General features: G+C 36.5%; 1 protein-coding gene across 1 annotated transcript in view; it reads right to left on the bottom strand.

Annotated features, from left to right (window-relative positions):
* Positions 1-10,820: 10,820 nt before the first annotated feature.
* SH3YL1 (SH3 and SYLF domain containing 1) overlaps positions 10,821-23,652 on the bottom strand; it is a 38,940-nt gene continuing 26,108 nt past the window's right edge. Inside the window, exon 10 of the mRNA XM_029965784.1 lies at positions 10,821-11,421. Coding sequence (XP_029821644.1) covers positions 11,222-11,421 — 200 coding nt within the window. The 3' untranslated portion in view covers positions 10,821-11,221. The remainder of the gene's footprint in view (positions 11,422-23,652) is intronic.

Raw genomic sequence — 23,652 nt, 5'->3', positions numbered from 1 at the left:
AGGAAAGTACTATGATTTTAAAGCACCCATTTACAGCTTTCTGTATCTCTGATGCACACACTCTACTATAGAGATTTCAATCTCTTTTTATTTCAGTAAAGCTTATTTGCTCTGAAAGGCCATGAAATGTACAAACACAAACCTAAGAGCAATATGTATGAAAATTACTGAAACATTGTAAGATGATTAAACTATGGAGAACAGTAGGAGAAAAGTCTCAGGGGACTGGAATACCTAAAAAACACTTGAAGAAAAAAATTATTTTTCTTGATCTAAACACTTTCTCTTTCAAAGACTTTTAAAAATGGGCAATTTTTGTGGAAGAGAGTGTTTTGTGGAAAATTCCATTCTGTTGAAAAAATGACTTTTGGCAAAAGCAAAATTCGCAGCTGTGATTCAAAGAAGCAAAGAATACCACAAACCAAGAAGAGCACATTCCCCTTTCAGCACCCAAAAAGGGGGACACTGGCCTCCATATATTTCTCAGTAGTTATGTAAGTCTCTTGCTGTCATTATTTCACTTATGTAGGTCTGCACATGGTATGCTGATAGCTGTATGTCTGTGGTGGTGCTTAGGTAAACTGTAATACAGGGAAAGTTTTGTAGCTCAGATACTCAGAGTATCTGCAGAACTCATCTGCTGAACTAAAAATCTGTTTAAAATATATTGTCATTTCAATTAAAGTTAATTCTGACACAAAAGAAAAATATGCAACATTCCCATAATATTTTATCTAATTCATTGATCTTAGAAGGAGTCGGTCATCAAATTCCTTTTAGCAGGAGAAAGCAGCAGGATGCTCGCAGTATTATTTTACACAGTTATGCAAATTGAAAGGTTTTGTAGTGAGAAAAAGGCAAAGACAACTATAGACAACTTTAGAGAGTTAAGTACAAATACTAGACTGTAAAGTTGTATACTTTCAGGATACATTAAAGATGCATTTTCAGGATGCCAGACATGTTATACAGGTTCTCCAAGACAAGAACTCAAGGGTCGAATGGACTGTTCAAAATCCCATAGGGAAAGGTGAACTGAATACTTGAGAATGCTTGAGAGGACATGGGGAGTGCACTGAAAGAGGGGAGAAAGGAAAAATTAAAACTGTAGCCAGGCAATCTGCCAAGAACACAGACAACACTACACATAGATTTTGCAGAATGTACAAGTGAAGAAGGGAGGGATTTAAGGAGGGATTAACCAAATTGTTCATGCTTTCTGTTGACTCACTGCACCACGTAAGCAAGTATAAATATGGCTGCAAAGAATGACACTATCATGGAATGACTTTATCTATATTTAGTTCCTCAGGCACAAAGAACATACCTGCATAAGAAGAAGAGATCTTTTTGGTTCAGTAAAGTGTGAAGTTCTCTAGTTTTTGAGCAGTGCACAGGACCATTACAGAAAGGAGGTATAGGCCCCTGATGACCCATTTCCAGGTGAAAATGGTCTTGAGAAGAACCTGAAAATATTATTTTCAGTTGGAAAAATCTTCAACTATCTTGGAATTAAAACCTGATGTCCTACACTGCCTCAAATCATCTTTCCACTGAAGCCAATGGCAATGCTGCTGTGGATTTCAGTGGCTATCAGATAAAGATGTGAGTGTTGATGCAGAAGATACTACTACATAATTAATTTTGTGCTTTGAGATATCAGACCAGATTTGTTAATATGTTTTAATTGCTCGGCTGTCACTGAACTAAGTAAGAGGCAGGCAGTGTAATAATACTCTTCTGAAATATCTCAATATTAGATGACTTAAAGCCATTATATAAATCCCTATGATCAACTAATACTTCAGATCACTTAAACTGATCAGGTTCATATTTTTAATTCAAGCAGTAGCCTCTAACATAAAATGATTTTTTCATCCAAGGTTATATGTTTGTTATCTATTAGTATCTATGATTCTTAGTTTAGCTTTTGCTACCAGCAGAAAAATTTGAAAAACAAACATAGAAAAATCTATGGAAATTATGCATTTTTTTTTGACATGTCGGAATTTTAAGGCTTATTATTCTGCTAATTCCATTAACCTTTATTTAGCTCGTAGTCTACACTGTTCAGACACCTATTCTGGTTTTCATGGCACCCTATAAAATCCTTTCACTAAAATCCAGAAAGAAACTCTCCATCTATCATGGAGGTACATGACTTTCTTTAAAAACAGCCTAGGCTTTGCAAGGGAAAAATGACTTTTTTATCTTTCTGACAGAAATCCCAGCTGACAGCCCTGTTTATGCTACAGAAAATAATGACTGCTGACAGTCTCAAGGACCACCCGGTGGATTATTTACATTTGAAACATTTGAAATCAACTCTGTTTAGATAATGTTTCAGTTTTGCATCTGGCTTGCCTGCACATGTTGCTTGTACCCTGTATTAAAGCTAATACATCTCATTGGAACTGTAATCAATAATGTCCAAGTTTCATACTGTCAGCCAGGATCTATTAATGTGGAACTGCTGAGTTTCATGTTAAACATTTTGTTCCTTTGGATTTTGGAGCACAGTGTTTAACAGAAAACTCTTCATGTTTAGGAAAACTGGCATTTTTAAAATGTAAAGGAATTAGGCTTTTTATTCTGACATCGGCCTCAGGAGAAGAATATAAATATATATTTTTTTTTATATTATAGCATGCAAAAGAAAGATATTCCAGGCTACCTAAGTTCCTTAGGCTTGGAATGTACACTGTTGTCAGATATCATCAACAAATAATATTGTTAAATTAAGAACTCTACATTAAGATAACCCATTTAGCAATGTATGATTTAAACAGTTTTAAGAAATAATAACTTTTCATGAGATCTGTATTTTCTTCAGTTCAGGAAGTTCTCTTTTCAGCTCTTTGTTTTGCCAAGAATATTTCTAAACTGATCAAAAGAAGAATAACTTGAAGGGTGTTCTATTAATCTAAACCCATTTTTTGAATATGAAGTTAGACAGATACATATTTTTATCCAGCATTTTTCTTAGTACCAAAAAAGGGAATGATGAAATAAGCAGATAGCTTGAATGTGTCAAAACTAGCAACTAAGATTTATATCTCACATTAATTCCTATTACCAAAGTAGATATGAACTTATATTGCTGTTAATTATATCTTTCCTTTCCTAGTTTTTTCATTCTTCATTCACAGTGGCAGTGACCCACAGTTTCAGTTCACGTTCCGCTTTGGAAACATTTGTTAATAAGATTTGAAATTGTGTCTCCTTTCTTAATTTAGTAGGCCATGGAGAAAAACATCAAACTTATTTTTGAAATGAAAGTTATAAAGCATTTATAAACAGAGATCATCCTGAGGGATTGCCTACAAAATGACATTAGGATGGCAGTTTCAAAGAACAAGTTAATCTTCTCTACTACAGACTCCAGAAAGCACTCTAGAATGCATTTCATGAAACCTACCTCTCCTAAGTAACTCCTAAGTCTATATGAACAGGTACCCAAAAGTAGATGGCTCAAACCTAGGTATATTTTCAAAAATAAAAGTGCTTTTTGAATGATATGTTGGTTGGTGCTGAATAGACTTCTCCCCCACTTCAAGGCCAAGTGCAAAATCCTGCACCTGGGTTAGAGAAATCCCAAGCACAAGTATAGGCTGGCAAAGAATGGCTTGAGAGCAGCCCTAGGGAGAAGTATTTGGGGTTGTTGGTGGAGAAAAAGTTCAACAGGACCTCGCAATGTGCGCTTGCAGCCCAGAAAACCAACTACATCCTGAGCTGCATCTAAAGAAGTGTGTCCAGAGGTGATTCTATCCCTTTACTCCACTATTGTTGAGAATCCTGGAATTCTGTGCCCAGCTCTGGGGCCCCCAGCATAGGAAAGACCCAGACCTGGACCTGCTGGAGTAAGTCCAAAGGAGAGCCACAAAGATGATCACAAGGCTGGAGCACCTCTCCCACGAAGACAGGCTGAGACAGTTGGTGTTGTTCAGCCTGGAGAAAAGAAAGCTCTAGGGAGACCTTAAAGCAGTCTGTCATTACTTAAAGGGAAGGCTACAAAAAAGATGGAGAGAGACTTACGTAGGCATGTAGTGACAGGACAAGGGAGAATGGCTTCAAACGGAAAGAGTGTAGGTTTAGACTAGGTTTTAAGAAGAAATTCTTTCCTGTGAGGGTGGTGAGGTGCTGGAACAGATTGTCCTGAGAAGTTGTGGATGCCCCAAGCCTGGAAGTGTTCAAAGCCACACTGGATGGGACTTTGAGTAACCTGGTCTAGTGGAAGGTGTCCCTCTTCATGGCAGGGGCATTGGAACTAGACCTTTAAGGTCCCTTCCAACCCAAATCATTCTGATTCTATGATTCCACTTTTGTTTTTCAGCATTTATCAGCAGTGTGGCAATGAGTGCTACCCTACAGAAGGGGACCTCTGTGTATCAGAAGACAAATCCTTGCTACAACTGAAGCTAAGGTAAAGTTCCTAACCTTGAGAAGACAAAACAAGTAGATAGCTATAGAATTTTACTTTTTATATAGTAATTTTTTTTTAAGCTATCAAAAGAGCAATTGTGACTAGGAATCTTCAAAGAGAAAATCTATTTCCTTTGGCTACTGTGTTCATGACCAGAGTCCAAGGGATCTAGAGGAAAAGATGCTGGCATTGTGCTCAGGAATATGCGAAGCTCAGGGCTTCTTCAGAACTGAAGCTGTAACAGGCTTCAAACATGTGAGATGGCTTTTTAAATGACGGAAGTAACTGATCAGGAGAACACATAGATGGTAACATAGGAAAAAAAATACTTAGCATGGACTGATGCAAAGCCTGTATCCTTTCTGCTAAGAATGTGAGTTACTGGAAAGCTACATTAAGAGTATGTATTGCTGGAGAGTGTGATGGCCACAGAAAAAATACTGATTGGATTGTTTTCAGAGGCATATAAATACATCAATAATCTCTGTTTTAAACTGTAATTTGAGCAGCAGTCTGGCTCCTAGTAAAGTCAGGAGAGTAATGAAGAATTTAAGTAAATGTAGCACCATTTAATATTTAGTATACCTCAAGCTACCAAAAGAATCCCACTGATGTCAAATGAGCTGGAACAGGCCCAAGTATTTTCAGCATTCCCAGAAGGAAACAAGGGGTTAGTCTTAAAAGTATGAAATCAGATATGTAGAAGGAGTGATCCCAAACATATCAAATACAATCTTCGGCTGCGAAATCTTAGGCAGCTTGTTCAGGTTCACATTTGTAACAATCCGATGGCTGACACAAAACCAATTAGAATAAGAGACTGATGTTTTGAATTTTTGGCTTAACTGTGGCCTTAACTTTGACATCAAATATGACAGAAGGAAATTGGGAAAATTAAAATACAATATGCACTAAAGGGAATACGAGGCTGAGAGCAAGTAATAGCCTGAGACAGATTTTAAAGGTAATGGGCAGATCTAGTTTCTACAAAAAATGAGCACCACAGAATGTGTAAGACAAATCAAACCTAGTATTTTAACAGACATCACCTCTGCTTAAAAATAGTTCATTTTGGCCCAAATTTCTGCAGTTGCTAAAATATTACAGAATGGCACCTATTTAAGTGGTTTGATGCTTTAGTAATCAAAAATGTCTCCCAAGCAGCTAGAACTATCAATCTGTGACAATACTTTTCCATCCAGATGCTTTATTTATTTCCCTCAATAGCATTATCTAAATTTATTGTGAAGCATAAACTCACATGTGGTTGGCATGAAAATTAGAGTCTAAAATTATTTAAAATCCTCAGAGAAAAGGATTTGACTAGCATTTGCCTTTGGAAAATAAACTTATGTGTCTGAAAGTATAAAAGGACTGCAAATATTGTGAAGATACAGTGTTCAGAAACTCAGAATTCTAATAATGTTTGATGTGAGACCACATATCGGATTTGACAAAATAACAATTTTCTTTTAGAAGAATGCTGTGAAAATTTAGGCTGCCAAAGCCAGTTAACTAGCCTTTTTTTTTCTCTCCACAACTAACTATGTGGAACAGTGGTTAGCATTGCTCAAATGTTTAGAAGGAGGCCACAGGAAGGTTAGGTTTAATTGCCCTGGACACCCTCAAACATAGTCCTTGAGCATTCAGCAAGTCAGACACTAATAGGCCACACATAGCACAGGAATAGCACAAGACTGGACAAGGATACATAGGTGGAAAAGGAGAAGAGTGGAGAAGAAAGTCTTTGCTTCAAAATGTCTTAAACCATAAAATTATTTTTTCTATGATTATCATTTTTGTGAATAGAATTAATTGTATTCAAGCAGTTCTTGGATACACTCCATATACTTAAAATGCCCTTCAGGCTCATATTACCACTACAGACAATGTCCTCAGGTTTGACAAGCAAGCAGCTCCTTGTTCTTCAGCTGGACAGCTCTTCCATGTACGGTTAGCTCCTCTAGGCACTGCCCAGCTTGCTTTCTCTGCCTGTAATGGAGACTCCAGTATAAAACAACTTCTCAAGCTGAAGGTTGGAAATATGCATAAGCATGTTAGAAGTATTTGCCTCTTCCAGAAAGTTAAATGGAATGTGAACTTTGCCAGGTAAAAGGGCTCAAGAACTGTTGAAGAGAACTGCTATGTAAAAGCTTTATAAAGGCAGATGCAAAAGCTCATCTTAGCAATGCAGATGGCAGAATTCCTCTGCAGTCTACAATTATCACAATTTTTAGTTTTACTGTTAAAAAAAGATTTAGGTTAAGAATTACAGGATGGATCGCAGATATAGAAGAAGATGTGGATATCAATCTAGTGTAAGGATTAGCATGCATTAGTTATACACTCCTCACATTTAAAGAACTATTTGCACTTCATTTTAAATGAAATTAACTAAAAATCTTTTCCAAAGAATGAAACTTTTTATTTATTTTTCTTACATTAGTTATGGCATGGGAAAAGCCCAAAAGGTTTTCTTTGCAGTATTTCTAATTCAATTAAGAGCAAAACCCAATTAAAACCTCAAATGGTTTCCCATGAACTTTTAGACTGAAGTGTTGGATAAATTTAGATTCTCAATAAAACCTAATTTAATTTCAAAATGTTCTGGCCAAGTTTTTTTAGAAATAGATGCTTATAGGTAGGATGCTATGTCTATATTTTTAGGCAACACAGAAGAAGGATCTAAATTTCAAAAGTTCTGTGCATCTAAGAATCCTAAAATAAATCAACTGAAATAAACTGAAATAAACTGAAATAAATTAGCTGAAGTTCAGTTTCCTGCAGATCAGACAATTTTTTTAAAGATCTACTGCAAACATGAACAACTCTTTCTGTCTTCCTTATGAACCCATAGGCATAGGCTATGTATAGAACTGATAGAAATGTACAAAATATGGACTTAAGTCTCTAAATTTTGATTCAATTTGTAAAAATCTTGTTTAAACATTTGTACAGACATAATCAGAGTTACTGTAGAAATTTATTGAGCTTTCAAGGGAGAAATGCAGTCATTTTTCAGGCAGATGCCAGTACTAAATCAAGAATTTCTGTCTGCCATCCTACTCCCAATTTATTAAGGCCAACAGAACAGAACATCACTGAGGAAGACATTCAGTCAGATTTGGCTTATCCTTATCCAAACACGGATCCAAAATAACAACCCAGTGTGCATGTGTGTGTACACAAATACAGGAAAAGTGAAATTAAACAGTTAATCAAGAAAGACCGGCCTGAGGAGTTTTTGTGAAAGGTTCAATAAACAGGAATGTTTGGCCTGATATGAGAAGGCCAAACATATGATATGAGAGTGAGATTACATGTGTACTTGTTGTTGAAGACATGGAGATATTAGCCATCAGGGAACTTTACACCTACACCCAACAGAAATATTTTTTGGTCAGCAATGGTCTGCAAGAAAAAAAGAAGAATGGAGGTAAAAATTTTGCAGTTACAGCTATTAGCAATGTAACTTTTAAAATTATGAGTTAAATTACTAGCAAATTAACAGTTGGGGTTTTTTTTAAAGACATCATAAAGAATAGAATCTGAACACTGTCTAATTATGGTTTTGGCCATGTATTTTAGAGTATTGCAAACAAACATAAAGGGAAAAAATGATGTAAGCTGCCAAAGACATGTTAGGAATCACAGAATCACAGAATGGGCCATGTTGAAAGGGAGCACAGTGGGTGGTACAGAAATTACTGTTGTCTGATTAGCTGGGCTTCAAAAATAAAAATAGTTGTTTTACATGCTGAAGGTAACTGCTTATAAAAGCAAGATGATGAATTGAACCTGCTCGACACCAGAAGTACTTCATCTGTAACCTCTGTACCTTTTACTAACTATCCCCTTGAGAGAATCCCATGGCTCCATAACTCATTTTTTCTTTTCTAGAACAGATTCCTATTGATTTGGTGCTACAGACATCTATTCTCCCAGCCCCCACTAAAAGCTGGATGCCAGATACCTCATAACTGGTCGACAAACACATTAAATACTTTGTGCCAGAGGCACTATCTTCTTCAATATCTTCTCTTTCTTCTGGATCTGAGTCAGGCATCCAGTAGCAAAGGAACACATACATGGATTTTCTTTGATGGAAAACCTCTCTTACCAGAACACGTGTCTCATGGATGACTCTGTGAATCTCTAGGTTTTTGTTCCTAGACCTACTGCAGAGAACCTGCGATAACACTACCTGTTCTCTACGGATCTCTTAGTTTACCCAAACATGCAGGCTGCCTTTAATGTAAAGTGTTTTTGCTGTAAAAACACCTTTGGAACTAAGCCTAAGCCCACTGAGCTGATCCAGCCTGTGTCAATGACATTTGGAATCTGGCAGTAGATTTCTGTAGTGCTCCAAGAAGGTTTGGTTTTGACAGCCAATGGCTTTTCTTGCATTAGGTTAATTTGCTGAATCTTCTCTCTCCTATATGATATTTAAACAAAGTAAGACGTATTCCAGTTATGAGATAGGCTTCCCATTTAATATTTCCCCCTCAAAATGCAGCTTGGATTTAGTAATTAGTCAGTGATATCCTGCAGAGTCTACAGACTATCATGAATACTTAAACAACCGACATATTTCCCCAAATTCAGCTAAGGCAATCCAAGAAACTGAATTTACATAAACAATAAAAAGATTTTTCAGTGCAAGTTCATAAATTCTGAGAGTTTCATGGAAGAAGACACTTGAGATGAGTTAAGAAGCTTTAACAACTCTACACAAAGGCAAGTATTGGCTGAAAAAGTAGTCAGCATTCTGGAAATGACTAATGAAGTATTACAGCACAATTCTGCTAGTGGATGCTTCAGCTTACACTGCACAGCTAAAGAGCAGCAACATGGTATCAGAAATGCAGGAGTCATTCTTTGTGAATATGTGACATATCCAGCTTCTGAACATTATAAATCCTGTTCACTGAGTCTTGATAGTGGATTATTTAGTGTTTTCTGGATTAAGAAGCAATAGATGCAGTCTGTCGAAGATAGGTAAATGCAGAACCCGCTTTCTCACCTCAAACTGGCAGATGCTACAGCAGTCCTTCTAAAGGCATATATTAACACTTCCAGTGCAGCTACATAAAGGTTATATAACACATTCCCGCTGGTTGGAAAATATTTTCTAAAAAAATACCTGCAAGCAGCATGGATTTGTTTGATGATTGTATCTATGTGAAGACAGATCACACACACACACATCTGTCTGATCTATGAGGAAAAGTCTAGGAAGGATTTTCACTGAGAGGAAGTAAACATGTTTGACTATGGTTTCAGTCTCTTCTGTCTCATTTTAAGTTTGTTTATCAAACATGTGTGGCCCAGTCTGAAAGAAATCCAGAAATTTTTGCCAATGAGTAGAATGGAATGATTTCCTAATGATGCTAAATCTTCATCTACACTAGGCTTTGCCTTGCCATTCAGATGAGATAACTTGAGGTTAAACATTATCTGATAGATTAGTGGATCATAACAGCAGATCAACTGTAACTTGCTTGTTGGAAAGATCATACATACTAATTTTCTGGTACTTACAGCACTGCTAGAAGAAACAAGGATTTAACAAAATACATTTTCAAGTGGGGAAAAGCTGAAACTGAAGGAGCATAATTATCATTTTGTCATTAGCTCCATATAAGAGGCAAATTCAGCATATTCGGCATTGAGAAGGAAACTAAACTGGTTCTCAAAAACTCCAAGTCTCGTTCTCACCTCTGCTTTGATTTGTCACATCAACTTTAAAGTTGTATCTGTTAAATGAAGTTGGTTTAGAAATATACTCAAAATTAAGCTGAAATATGAGAATGATAGTGTTATATATTACTATTACATACATCCTACAGAAATACCTTCCCTTTCTTACTTATATATCCCTTACTTACTTATACTTTACCTTATAAATTTACTCTATTTTCTCTGCAATTTACTCAGTGTTGCTCTTTCCTTAAAGATAAAACCATATAAAAGTCTTAAATGAGAAGAAGGAGGAAGAATTCAAGCTTACTTATGTACTATGAAGAAATTTCTCTATCTTGTCCTCCACCTGTGGAACAAGCTCCTACAGGAATCAAGGATAAGCCTATGTATGTTCTGAGGGACTATTAATGCATTTTATTAAAAAAAAACTTTCAGAAGTGCTTAAATTCTTCAAAGATGAGGGCAATATGAGACAAGGTATCAGAGAAGCTGAACTGCTTCACTGTTAGAATTTAAAAAAAGGTCTTTGTATCCCTAACAATGACAAACATTAGAAACCAGACCTAAAATAGTTACTAAGAAAAACTGCAATATCTACAGTGATTTTTAAAACCAAGTATAAAGGCAATTTCATCTGCCATACCTGTGAAAAAATATCTGTATTTAGTAAAAGTAAGGAACTCCAACTCAGAGATGGTTTGAAGTAAATTTGAGCACATTTATTAAAGAAAGAGACCATAAATTGTATTTTAATAAAAATCAGCATTTTTTCAGCATGTCTAGTTCTAAGTTGTTTACAGGTTTTTCTCTCATGTAAAAAATAAATCCACACAGCAAGACCAAATTGAAACTAGACACAAATTGGATTACTTTTTATATGGTAACTCGCTCAAAAATAAAACTCTCATCAATTGATTATCGCTTACTGTTTATTTAAGAAATAAGTTTAGGGGAAAGTTATGATCATTCAATGCATTTCATTTTTTTTGTTAGAACAGTCATGGTTGAGAATCTCATTTTAATAAAATCTGAAAAGTTAAAATATATTTTTCAGTATGAATATATTACTGCCTCAACATTTTATACTGTACAAATTTAGTTGTTACTTATGGCAACATAATTGGCTGGAAAGATGCCAGTTTGTCCTCCTATTCTTCCTTCCCACCAATCAAACTGGGAATTTGTTTTAGTTGTGACTGTGATTTTGTCTCCAGCTTTGAAAGTCAAGTCACCTGGCTGTTGTCCTTCAAATGAATAAAGTGCTGTCACTTCTACTGGATCACTCCAAGAGTTATCTGAAATGAAAGAAATTAAATAAGAAGAAAATTACTAAAAGGAAATTACTACTTTCTGCACATACACTAAGTTCTTAAATACAGTATTCTTAAACAATAGAAGAAAGCAGTGACAAAGACCAAAATAATCTGAGCATATAAACCACTAATGAAAAAACCCTTCCATTTTCACTATATTCTTAAGTAAGTGAAATTTGAATTCCAACCTATTGGTACCATCTATTTAATAAAGTAGTACTCTATACAAAATAAAGATCAGCCATTTTTTCTGTATGCCCCATACAGTCAGAGACAGTGAAAAGTGTGTTGAAGAAAGCATGAGTGCCTCCTGAACGATTACTAATGGAACCCCTGCTCAGATTTTAGTTTTAGTATGTGTTGTGACAGTTTTTTCATAGAAAAGCAGAGAAATTGATTTTTTACTCAAAACTCAGCATATAGGATGGCAAAATACAAAATATCCACACCACTTTCCCTTCTCTTTCCATAGGGTTTGCAGTGCCTGGGATTTTGGTGTATCTTGCATGTTAAACAAAACACACAAAATGTGCCAGTGGAAAAAACTGATTACAGTTTGATGTATTGGAAGTGAGTTAGTTTGCACAGTGGTATTTTAGACCGCATATACAAGTGGCTTTTATTCTGTTTACACCAGTCTTTTACATATTTCCTTCAGTCCTTAACTAGTGTTGGAATCATGCCACGAGTCTTCCGATCTAGTTTTAAAATCATCAAAATCTTGGATATCATTATCTAGCCTCAATTCCTGTTGAAAATTTTTAGCCAATGTCTCAATGTTTATTACTATTGAACTTTTAATCTAAGTGAATATCCTCAATTTACTAATACTTCTGTTTTCTCTCAATTTCTTTAACTGTCTGAAGTATACGAGGTAGTTGCCTTTGTTTAATGTTGATTTAGAAAACAGTTAAATCTCTTGCATGAATGCATCTAGAAGTGAAAAATTGAAGGTGCCACGGAAGACTAGTTAAGAGGAAATAATGATGTTTACACAGTCAGGTGGAGAGATTTCAGGATGTACTTCTCATATGGACATGATGGCTGCACAAATGCTCAAGCATGCAAGATTAAAGGCTTTTAGCATTAGCTGCACCTGCTTGCTGTCAAAACTGTTGCAAAACAGGAAACCCAAGCTCTTATTAATCTACACATTGCAAGCACAGAGTTAGAAAGGATGGTGAGAGAAGCACTGATACATTTTTTTCTTGCAGTCTATCTTCAACAACTGATACCCACAGATCTTTTCTTCTTCTTGCTTTTATCATTTCAAAAGAAAGAGGAAAAATTCTTTCCCCCCAAGACTCACAAACAAAAACAGCATTCAAAAGAAGACAGAAAAAAAAATTGGGCTACAAAGATATGCAAAGGTAAGCAGAGGTTTTTTTCCCCCAGCATCTGCCAATATATATGTTCATTCTACAGGTCAGTTCTTTCCTTTCAAGATCTGGATTTGATACAATCATCAAGGACTAATACAAAATTATTTGGCCATGTACTGGAAGATAGTTGGTTGCAGAGAAGTCAAATGCTGTCTTTCTTGATCACACAATCTCCCTCTCCTGATATCTGTATTCATGATCTAAAATCACACAACACTATTTCTTTTGATGTGAAAATGTTTATGAGGTCCATATCTTCATCAGTTACTCCTACCAAAATAGGCAGCATTACAGCTTTTCTAAATAGCTCTTTTACCTTCACACTTGAAAGTCTGACAGACTGAGCATTCAGCAGTTACATGATATTCCTCCAAGAATTCAAGCATTTGATGCAGTTGGGATGATATGATGTGCTCCTATGCAATGTGTGGTTTGAACATTGATATTTTGATTGAGGAAATCATAGCAAAACCCACAGAAGTAAAAGACTGACTTTTTACTCCTAGTATTAAATAACAGTCAGAAAATACTGTGGCTCAGGACTCTTTAGGCGTTAAGGCATGGAAACAGTTATTACTCAGTTGCATATAAGAAGGAAGAGGGCGTTTTACCTCTCTGCCACATTTAGGCAGCACACGTGGGTAAATACATTTATATGTTACAACGAAGGCAAAAAATTCCTATATTTTGAGTTCTTAAACATATGTGTTTCCATCACCTAAATGTTCAAATGAATCGTCACTCAAAGAGAATTAGAGTTATTATGTATTTATAACTGTCCAAAATCCGTTAATAAACTTGGAAAACATAAATATTTGACAGAGCAAAAGAAGAGACGAAAGTGCTAAAAGTGATGTGAGAGCTTCTTTTCATTACATTCAAAAAAAGAGCTGTCAAGACCACTATAATATGCTGGACGTAGCAATGGCAGCAACTAATAGTTACCTCCTCCATGGTTGAACTTGCATTAAGACTATAATTCCTTTTCCACAAACTCCTGAGTATTCTGAAATTAGCTTAGTAAAAGTAGGAAGAAAAATGAAAGGAAACTAGACACAACTTAAAGCATGAAAAGATGGAAAAAAAGAAGCATGTGTGAGATATTAAACTGTAGGAGAGCATTCAGTGCACCACAACTGTTCCTCCAACTATTGTTTGCTCTGTCATAGGAACAAGATCATTTTATGCGTTTCTCTTCTCACTTTTTGTCCCTGTACATGTGTATCTTTCAAAACATACAGAAACATCAAAGCACTGCAGCTGAATATGAACATTCAGTTCCGTGTCCTTGCCCCATTTGCTACCTGCTGTCATTTAAATGTTTTACAGCTTTATTCCTGTCAGATATTTCATAACCATTTCTACTTAATTTTCCCTAGCAGCTTTTCCTGTATTATAGTTTCATTTCATTTCATTTTATTTTTCACAAAGATTCTAATTTCTGTGCTTAAATTCTGTAGTTTTGTAGCATAAAGCAGATAGAATGCATATTTATCACCTCCAGATTGCAGCATCCCATGTCTCATATTTATACGGATCATCCAAACAAACAGGTATCTTAAATGAATGCACTGTTACAAAATCTACCATAGATTATAAGGGGGAACTATTTCGTGTTCTCATTTCCCAAATTCAGTTGCATATAAAAGGGTTTTAAACAAAATTGTTTTATTCAACGTGAAGATTGCTGAATGCATATACAGAAAACACATTTGCAGCTCACACAAGATGGTGCTACAGTGCTACCTACAGCATATGATACTGAAATCATTGAGATTTATGAGTATGCACACTGCAATAAAAACAAACTACACTGTGGGAAATCCTTAATTATTGGTATTTGAATTCACACATCACACTTCCAAAAACACTGTGGTCAAAACAGAAACATAGAAATTTTGGTTGAAGATCAATTAGTGCAGCAGCCAGCATATACATATACTTTAGCATACATGGGTATGGCATATGCTCGACAACAAACTACTCTGACCACAATAGCCTTTCATTTTTATTCATCTTTACATAATGTAATTATTTGAAGTTTTTGCTAAGGACTACTTCTATGGATAAAAGACTTGGTGGGGTAGAAATTAGAGTGAATTTACAGCCTCTTGGGTGTGCTGTAATACCAGCCTCAGGGTGAATGAAAGAGCGACAAAACTATCTTTAATTATGGCACATTTGCTGCAGAACAAAAGCATTTTTTAAAAAGTTACAGATACTGTATGTCTACATTTCTATGAATAAGTTCAAGAGTGCCAGAGTCTTTGACTGTAAGGCCAACTGGCATAGACTGGCCACACAGATGCTAGCAAGCACTCACCACCCAGAGAGGAGAGCCACAATCAAACTGCCTACTGGTTTCTATTCTGGAGTAACAACTAAACCACATATAGGAATTATTTAGAAAAGTGCAAGGTGAGAATAATGCCAATGAGTTTTCTAACAACACAACCACATAGGTAAATGACTTATAGTGCTTGGGCCCATGCCTTCACACTGTTTAATTTACTAGGAGATATAGTAGCCACTACTTTCACATTCTAATGTGAACATATAAAATATTAGTAAAGCCATAGGCTGTTTCTAAAACTGGTTTTCAGAGAAGATTAGGAATTTTACATAATTTTGGCCTGATCATTTTGTACTTTCAAACCCCAAATTTGAGTTAGAACACAGAATAGTGGAGTTCAGCTGTGGGTCCCAAATTTAATTTTACTAGCATAGATGTATATATTCCCTAGCCACCAAATGCTTGATGCTGAACAGCTTGCAGAAGATATGCTGCTTTTGGCCATGGACACAGCAGTAAAACTGAAATAAGTTTCATGTACTTGAGGTTAGTGGTGAGATTGCTAAACATCCACTTTGTAAAATTTGCTAATTGTCAGTAATTTGAGAACTAGCATGATTTTGTGGGTCATGTGTGCACCTATGTCATGGTTTCATGCCAGCTGGCAACTAAGCACCACACAGTTTATTCCCTGTCCCTTCAGTGGGATGCAGCAGAAAACTGGAAAGCTAAAACTAAGAAAACTCATGAACTCATGGGTTGAGATAAAAACAGTTAAATAATTGAAATAAAATAACAATAATTTAATAAAAAAATTAATGAAAAGGAAAATAACGAAAAGAGAGAGAAATAAAATCCGAGAAAAACAAGTGATGCAAATGAACAGCAATTGCTCACCACCAACCAAATGATGCTCAGCCCATTCCCAAGCAGTGGCCCCCCAGGCAGCTTTCCCCTGAGCTTATATACTGAGCATGACACCGTACGGTGTGGAATACCCCTTCGGCTAGTTGGGGTCAGCTATGTATCCAGCTGTGTCCCCTCCCAACTTCTTGTGCACCCCCAGTCCACTTGCTGATAAAGCAGTATGAGAGGCTGAAAAGTCCTTGACTTAGGGTAACCCCTACTCTGCAACACTTAAAACATCAGTATATTGCCAACATCATTCTCATCTTAAATCCAAAACACAACACTGCACCAGCTACTAGAGGAAAATTAACTCTACCCCAGACAAAACCAGGACAAACTATGATAGCAACTATAACTGAACTACCATAAACTATTACTGCTGATTTTGGGTTCATCTAAATCATATTAAGGAACTTGCAAAAAACAGCCCTGCAACTCAGTTGTCACCACCAACGGGCCATCTGATCAAGGGTACTGATCACTGATGGGGTGTCCCTGTTGCTGACTGTCCACATATTATGCATGTTCTGCTAAATACCTCCTTCAGTAAATGGACTGTGGGTCCAGTTTCTTTTGAAGTTGAAAGGTTATAACATTTCTTTTATTGGAACACAACATATCATATGAAAATGTGTCTATGTAGATATACTGAATAGTGTCTCTATCTTACTCAAATTTTTTGTGCAACCTTTAGAATGCAAGGGTATAGTAACTGCTATTTAAAAATCCATCTGAATGAGCAACACATTTCATATTCTGACTTCTACTTTCTTTGTGTTTTTTTAAAGTAGAGAGAAGTGACTAGAATTGCCACAAAATGTTACAAGCCTGATGAGTCTCTAGCATCAGAGATGACAGAAGTTGTATAGTGCTGGCATAAAAGCTCCACCAAAAATTGTCAACTTACAGAAAAGCTGTAATAGAATTCTCATCATTTAAATGGAGACCAAGAAAACTAAGCAACCCCATGGACCCTGTTTGGCAGAAGTAAGAGAAAACCAAGAAACAGACCAAATGATGGAAAACAACCAATGGATTAGGTAGATGCAAACACCTATGCTTTTGAAAACAAACATATCAAGTATCAGAAAGGTTTAGAATATTAGTACACTGCTCAGAGGCATTGAAAGGATCAGGTACTGCTCATAGGTTGAGGATGAGAGACGTTACTAGCAGTGAACAGACAAATCTTAGTTTTTTACCCATTATGGGATGCTGGGCTTTTGTTTGGAAAGGATTAGTATTGAGTTTATAATCAGAGTTCAGAAAAGAATCCAAAGTAGGCTGAAGAACTAGGTTAATTACTGGGCCCATTGCAAATCTCTGAGTAAAAAATGATAGTTGGTGCCAGTGAAAATGAAGACTTTATAGGAAATTTTAATGGCCACCCTTGGAAAATGGTCTGGACAACACTACCTGTTAAGATATGCCTATGAGTGTATATACTGTGTGTTTATACATATATTGGTTATGCTAAAATGCCTGAAAGATGTTTGCCCTAAATTAGCACATTAAAAAGGAAGACTATTGTCAGGCCCCAACTACCAGTGATGCCCAGTGACAGAGGCAATGGGCACATACTGAAACAAGTAAGGTGCCATCTGAACATCATGTTTGCTGAGCTTTAACTAGTAGTTATAATGAAAGGACTTATTTAACTGCTAGTCTAGTAAGGAGGTCTAGTAAGGAGGGCAAGTATGTGTTGTCATGATACAACTGAGCTGAGAGTAGAAATTCAAATATATAATAAAAAGCTCTAGCAGTTCCCTGAGAAGCTAGAATGACTGTCCTTTTTTGTAAAAACAAATCAGTTTAGCCTAGGACTGACAGAGCAACTGGGGTTACTGTTATGATTAAGGCAAGGATGAGAGTTTAATAAAATAAGGGTCTGAAGAGAAAGACTCATTGGTGGACAAGCAATACCAGAAATGAGATGAGGCATTAAATGGCAAGAGTAAGGATCTTACAGATATGTCTGCATTTGCTGTGTTCCTCAACTGATAGAGCTAGATTTGAAAACTAAAAGATAACACTGGATCCTTCCAGGAGAAGTGAAGGATAGAAAAGAGCAACAATTATCTTACTGCTCATTGAGAGGCATACAAGTTACTGCATTACAGTCAAAGCCAGCTTTAAGGGTGGAACTAGAATCTGAGTACAGAATCCAGACAGCAACAGTTATTCAGCTTCTGCACTCACTAGGGGTCTGAACTGGTCCAGTTCTTTCAGTGACTACACTGCCCTTCCTCCTTTATATTGCCTTCACTAAACCCTGAGATAAAGGGTGGATCTGTCAGGGAGTGCTTTTGGATCCGTGAGAGCTCAGCAAGCCTTGAGGTTTATCGAACTACATTTCAGGAAAGGTAGGGACTGCAGGCACCAGAGAGATACATTTTCTGCTGGATCCAGCATACCATGCATTAAAATGTGAAAGGCAAGGGGTGGGCAAAGAAAATGGCATGTAGTAAATTCTGAAGGCATCAAGGTAACTAATGACAGAGATAGCTTCTGAAGTAGCGCTAGGGTTCCCGATAGTAGGAAGTAAAGATATAAAATTCTGATTTGAGGAATGCAGAAGCATTGGGCCACAATTGTGCCTAAAGGCAGGTGGAGAAACAGCTTAAGTTCAACTTTGAAGTAGGTAAGTGAACTAAGTTAAATCTGTAATGCTAACAAGACTGAAGTGAAAGCTGGATCTGTCAGGGAGTGCTTTATGTTCTGTTTGAGCTCAAAGACATACTTAACATGAGAGCCAGTGGAGGAATGTGAAGGATGGACAAAATGATAGGGAAGGAAATTAACTTTGATGCAAGAACTGAATCTAGATGAGAGTAAAGGAATATTGAATTTGCAAAGGTCACAGAGAAGGATGTTGCAACAATTGAATCATAATAGGACAAAAGCGTAGACACAAGTGGAGACAAAGAAAAGGCTGCACCTTTAAATAGTATTCAGAGAACATCTATAGGACTCATTGCTCCTATAGTGAAAGTGGGAACTTCTAAAGAAATTCAAGTTGAAGAACACACAAGCTCTGCACTGGTCAGCAACAGGAAATTTCAGATTCTATTTGGCCATTTTTAGCTTGAATTCATAATTAGTTAAGAGAAGAGTACCAAAGTCAGGGAGAAACAGAAATATTTCTTTGCAGCAAATGTTATCTAGCAAATTAAAAGGACAAAGGATAGCTATCTGGGAAATCTTAACAGAAAAAGAGAGGGCTGATATGGAAGCCTTCTCAGTGAGACACTAGAAATATACATGTAAATGCAATTACAGACACAGCTCAGCAACAGAATTCAGGGATCACAGACATTACCAAAGAAAACAGAAGATGAAAATTAATCTATCAGGTTACATACTGGAGGATGGAATGTAATTTCTAATATGTGATTATAAAGAAGTCAGCAGAGACTTGGTAGTAACAGTTACATTTACATCAGTGAATGGAGCAGTACTGGCCCTTTCCATGTTATGTTCCCTTTTCTCTATTAACTTCATGTCTCCAAATCAGAGTACCTTCATTCATATCAGCTGCTGGGGAAAGTCTCTGGCACATGCTAACTTCCCACTTACTAAGGACAGTCATACTAAAATCATCAAAATCATGGATACCTGGGACAGAGAGAGAGAGAGGGGGAGGGGGGATAAAACAATGAAAATCTGCATCTGTGAAAGCTATAAAGTATAGAGAAGATATGAGATGAGGATGAGTAGAACCATTATATCTGTATCAGAATCCTCCTGAAATATACACTGTGGACTGGTCTGAGGGGACAGACCCTGGCTAGAACCTGAAGAACACTCTGGTAATGCAAGGCCTCCATACAGGTGAGACTGGCAGCACATAACAAAATAAAGCACATTCTCTGAGACCTATGTCAGAGTCTGGTGTGTAGCCAGACAATAAACCACCTCTTTGGCCACTCCTCTTTTTACCCCCATTAGTCATCTTGGAAGGCTATTTCAGAGCTGTACTCTCCCTGTTGCTAAGATGGCTCCCTTAATGTCTAGTGTCAAGTAATTCAGTACTAGTATACATCCTTTTTTCGTTTGCTTGTTTGCCAGCACTGTCCTTTGGCTGAAACTTTTCTTTCTTGACATTTATCTTCCTTATGCTTTGTAGTCAAAAAACATTTTTTCAAACATTCAGACTGTTATACTAAAAATAACTTAGCTACCTCATATCAGTGACTCCTTGCTTCACTCATTGAACTTATTGTTCTCCACATCTATTCAGATGAACCTATTGTTTCCTGAAAATGAGTAAACAGAATATTATCATTGAGTAAAAGGCCTTTAGGTAACTGACCTCTCACAGTACCATTAAATAAAGAGTTGTTTAAATGGAAATGTGAAAGAATTGAAGGAACAGAGAACTCATTTTGTGGAGATCACGGATTTATTTCTGCATGTGAAAATAGTAATTAAAAAAAATTGGGATGAATCAGCACAGCACTCTGTCAGAACATTTTTTGTTGATGAGGAGATAGTCATGAATGAAGAAATCAGCGAATTTAAAATGGAAGGGGAAGGAGAGCAGAAAACACTGGAGGAACTGGAAGCCACAGAAAGCTGAGGTACAAGAACAGAAGAGATATTAGTGACGTAGCAGAGACACTCTTTTAGCTGAAGATTGAGCTGAATGCAGAATACGTAATAAAGCTAGACAACAGGTAGCTAAGGGGTCAAATCTATTTAGCAGAATCTTAATGAAGTTACAAAAACTAAAAACAAAGATGGAGAAAAATAAAGGGGATGTGTACATAATTCACTACAATATAAGAAAGATATTAAGCTCTTAGAGAGCATCCAAAGGAGGGCAATGAAGATGGTGAAGGGCCTTGAGGGAAAGCCGTATGAGGAGTGACTGACGTCACTTGGTCTGCTCAGCCTGGAGAAGAGGAGACTGAGGGGAGACCTCACTGCAGTGACAACTTCCTTGTGAGGGGAGAGAAGGGGCAGGCACTGATCTCCTCTCTATGGTGACCAGTGACAGGACCCGACGGAATGGACTAAAGTTGTGTCAGGGGAGGTTTAGGTTGGATATCAGAAGAAGGATCTTCACCCAGAGGGTGGCTGAGCACTGGAACAGGCTCCCCAGAGAAGTGGTCACAGCACCTGACAGAGTTCAAGCCTGACAGAGTTCAAAAAGCATTTAGACAATGCTCTCAGGCACACAGTGTGACTCTTAGGGATGGTCCTGTGCAGGGCTAAGGGTTGGACTCAGTGATCCTTGTGGGTCCCTTCCAACTCAGAATATTCAGCGATTCTGCGTAAAGAAACTTAAATATAGAGAGAGAGATCTTGAATACGAATGGATGTATTCCGTATCCCAGAACTGTAAACACCCAGGGCCATATTAGAATACAACATAATACAATATTGAACATAGATGTTACTCATTAAATTGATGACTGTTAATCCAACAAAAAGTCATCAGTTCTACAAACTGCTTTAATATTAGTCGGTTCTGAAAGGAGAGAAATCTCTGTGTACAACAAAGGAACCTATTCCAAGGTTACAAAAAAACAACAACAAAAAAAGGAAGCTAGCAAACAGAAAACTAGAGAGGTGCAAAGTTAGGAGGGAAAATAAATATGTCTTCGTGATTAGTGCCTTTATCTGTTCCCTGACTGTAAGAAGAAATACGAGCACATGATGTAAAAGGTGCAGCTGTTTCAAAGAGTCTAAGGAAACAGGCCTAAAACTGACCTGTTGATATTAATTTAGAAAATAGTTAAGAAAAGCATTAATCAAGTTGAACTCAAAGCATTAATTGTGTACTGGACCACCAATACAGAGAAATTGGATGGTGTGTTGTTCAATACAATGCTAATTCTTCAGCTTTCTTTTCTCTGAAGAATTATAAAGCTGAAAGTACTAATAGCCTCAGTGATACAGCACCTTTTTCAAGAATGAGGCAAATCCAACATCTTGGTTATGTATAATCAGTCATACTGGGGAGTATCGACCTTTTACTATATCTAAACTTACCTTCTTTGTTTCCATTACATTTTAAGTCTATTTCTGAACTATTTTGTAGAAGAGCTGCTATGAAAATAACTTATGAACATAAAGTAATGCCCTACAGAGATTTGATTTCTTAGGTGAATTGCATCAGGGATAGTCAAAGAAGCACTGGAAGAGAACTGAGAGGGGGTATGTGGCAACAAGATGTAATAAACGGTTTAGTGCTGGGTTTTTGAGGAAACCAATAATTATTTCAACAGATCAATTTCCTGAAAGCTGCTCAGTTTAATGCTAAGGATCTCACACCTTAGGTCACTATTACATTTTATAATTGTCTTAAAGCATTTTAAATCAGGAACGAATACTAGGAAATTATATGAATAAATGAAAAGTTTAAATTCAAAATATGTGAATTGACAGTGATCTTGATCGTAATAAGTCTGATGAGTCACACTGTGAACTAGAACAAAGGAACAACTGAAGACACACTTTGTTGATATTCTAAAAGCAATCTTAGAAATTTTTCAGTATCTGAAAGCATACATGTATGCTAACCTTGTCTCCTTAGAAACAAAGCAAGGGAAATTATTTCATTTACATTACCTTAAGAGTCAAACATGCATAGAATACCTCTGAAAACACATATAAAGATGTAAAGAAATAAAGCTACAAAAGTACATAATTTTACATTTATTGCTACATGCACATACACAAAAAAATAATCTTTTTCTACAACTAATTTTTCCACTCATGAGTTTAGAAAGCAATGAAAATGATGAAAACTACAATTGAAAACAGTATTCTGAAATAGTAAATACATGGCTTGCAATGGATGTGACTACCAGTTTGAATATCTCCTCAAATCTATAAACCTCTTGCATATATTATGTAATTCCTTTATTAAAAAGGACTGGATGAGTTACCTCCTGGAATGAAAATAAAAGAAAAAAATTCCAAAGTGATATTATGAAATATTGAAAGAACACTGCCTCAAAATATCCCCTTTATGACCACATGCAATAATACAAACATGACAGATACAGAGTCTCATTCCATGTGACTTTTAGAAAATTGGCATCTTGGAGACAGGGACTTCATTAGGTCTTAAACATTTTGAATGTTTAATGGATGCAGAAGTTTAATGCAATTAATAGTCCATGGTCTGATGATATTTAATTCCAAGGCCTTACTATTTTTAAGTAGTTTCTAACAAATATTGTTTAGGTAATGTCAGCTTTGGCTCAAAGTTAGGGCTCAGAACCACAAAGGTGATGATTTTGAGTTCATGTTCACAGCTAGGATGCACAAAAGTTAAGTCAAATTACCGAATTACCTAAGTTACAATGTCATGATAAGCAGAAACAAAATATTCACTTAGTAGGCCCTTATTGGTCTGTTCTCAGGCTTTATCATTCATTATGCCTGGTAACAGGCCTAAAGCAGCAGCATCTTTGGAAAGCGGCAAATGATCTGTTCAAAGACTTAAGATAGAAATGAAGTAAGGAAAGTTAGAGAAAGGATGAAGGAAAGTCTCATACAAGTTATTACACAGAGAACTAAAGGGCAATGAACTAAAAGATGTCATGGCTTTCTTCTCTCATGACAAGAAAAACATCAGCCAGTGGGGCCTAAGGAAAAGGGAGTAAAGAAGAACCA

This window comes from Manacus vitellinus, unplaced genomic scaffold (assembly GCF_001715985.3).
Source record: "Manacus vitellinus isolate BGI_N305 unplaced genomic scaffold, ASM171598v3 scaffold_11_pilon, whole genome shotgun sequence".
Taxonomy (NCBI): domain Eukaryota; kingdom Metazoa; phylum Chordata; class Aves; order Passeriformes; family Pipridae; genus Manacus; species Manacus vitellinus.
Note: the sequence above shows the minus strand (reverse complement) of the source record. Positions and strands in the feature narration are given on the sequence as shown.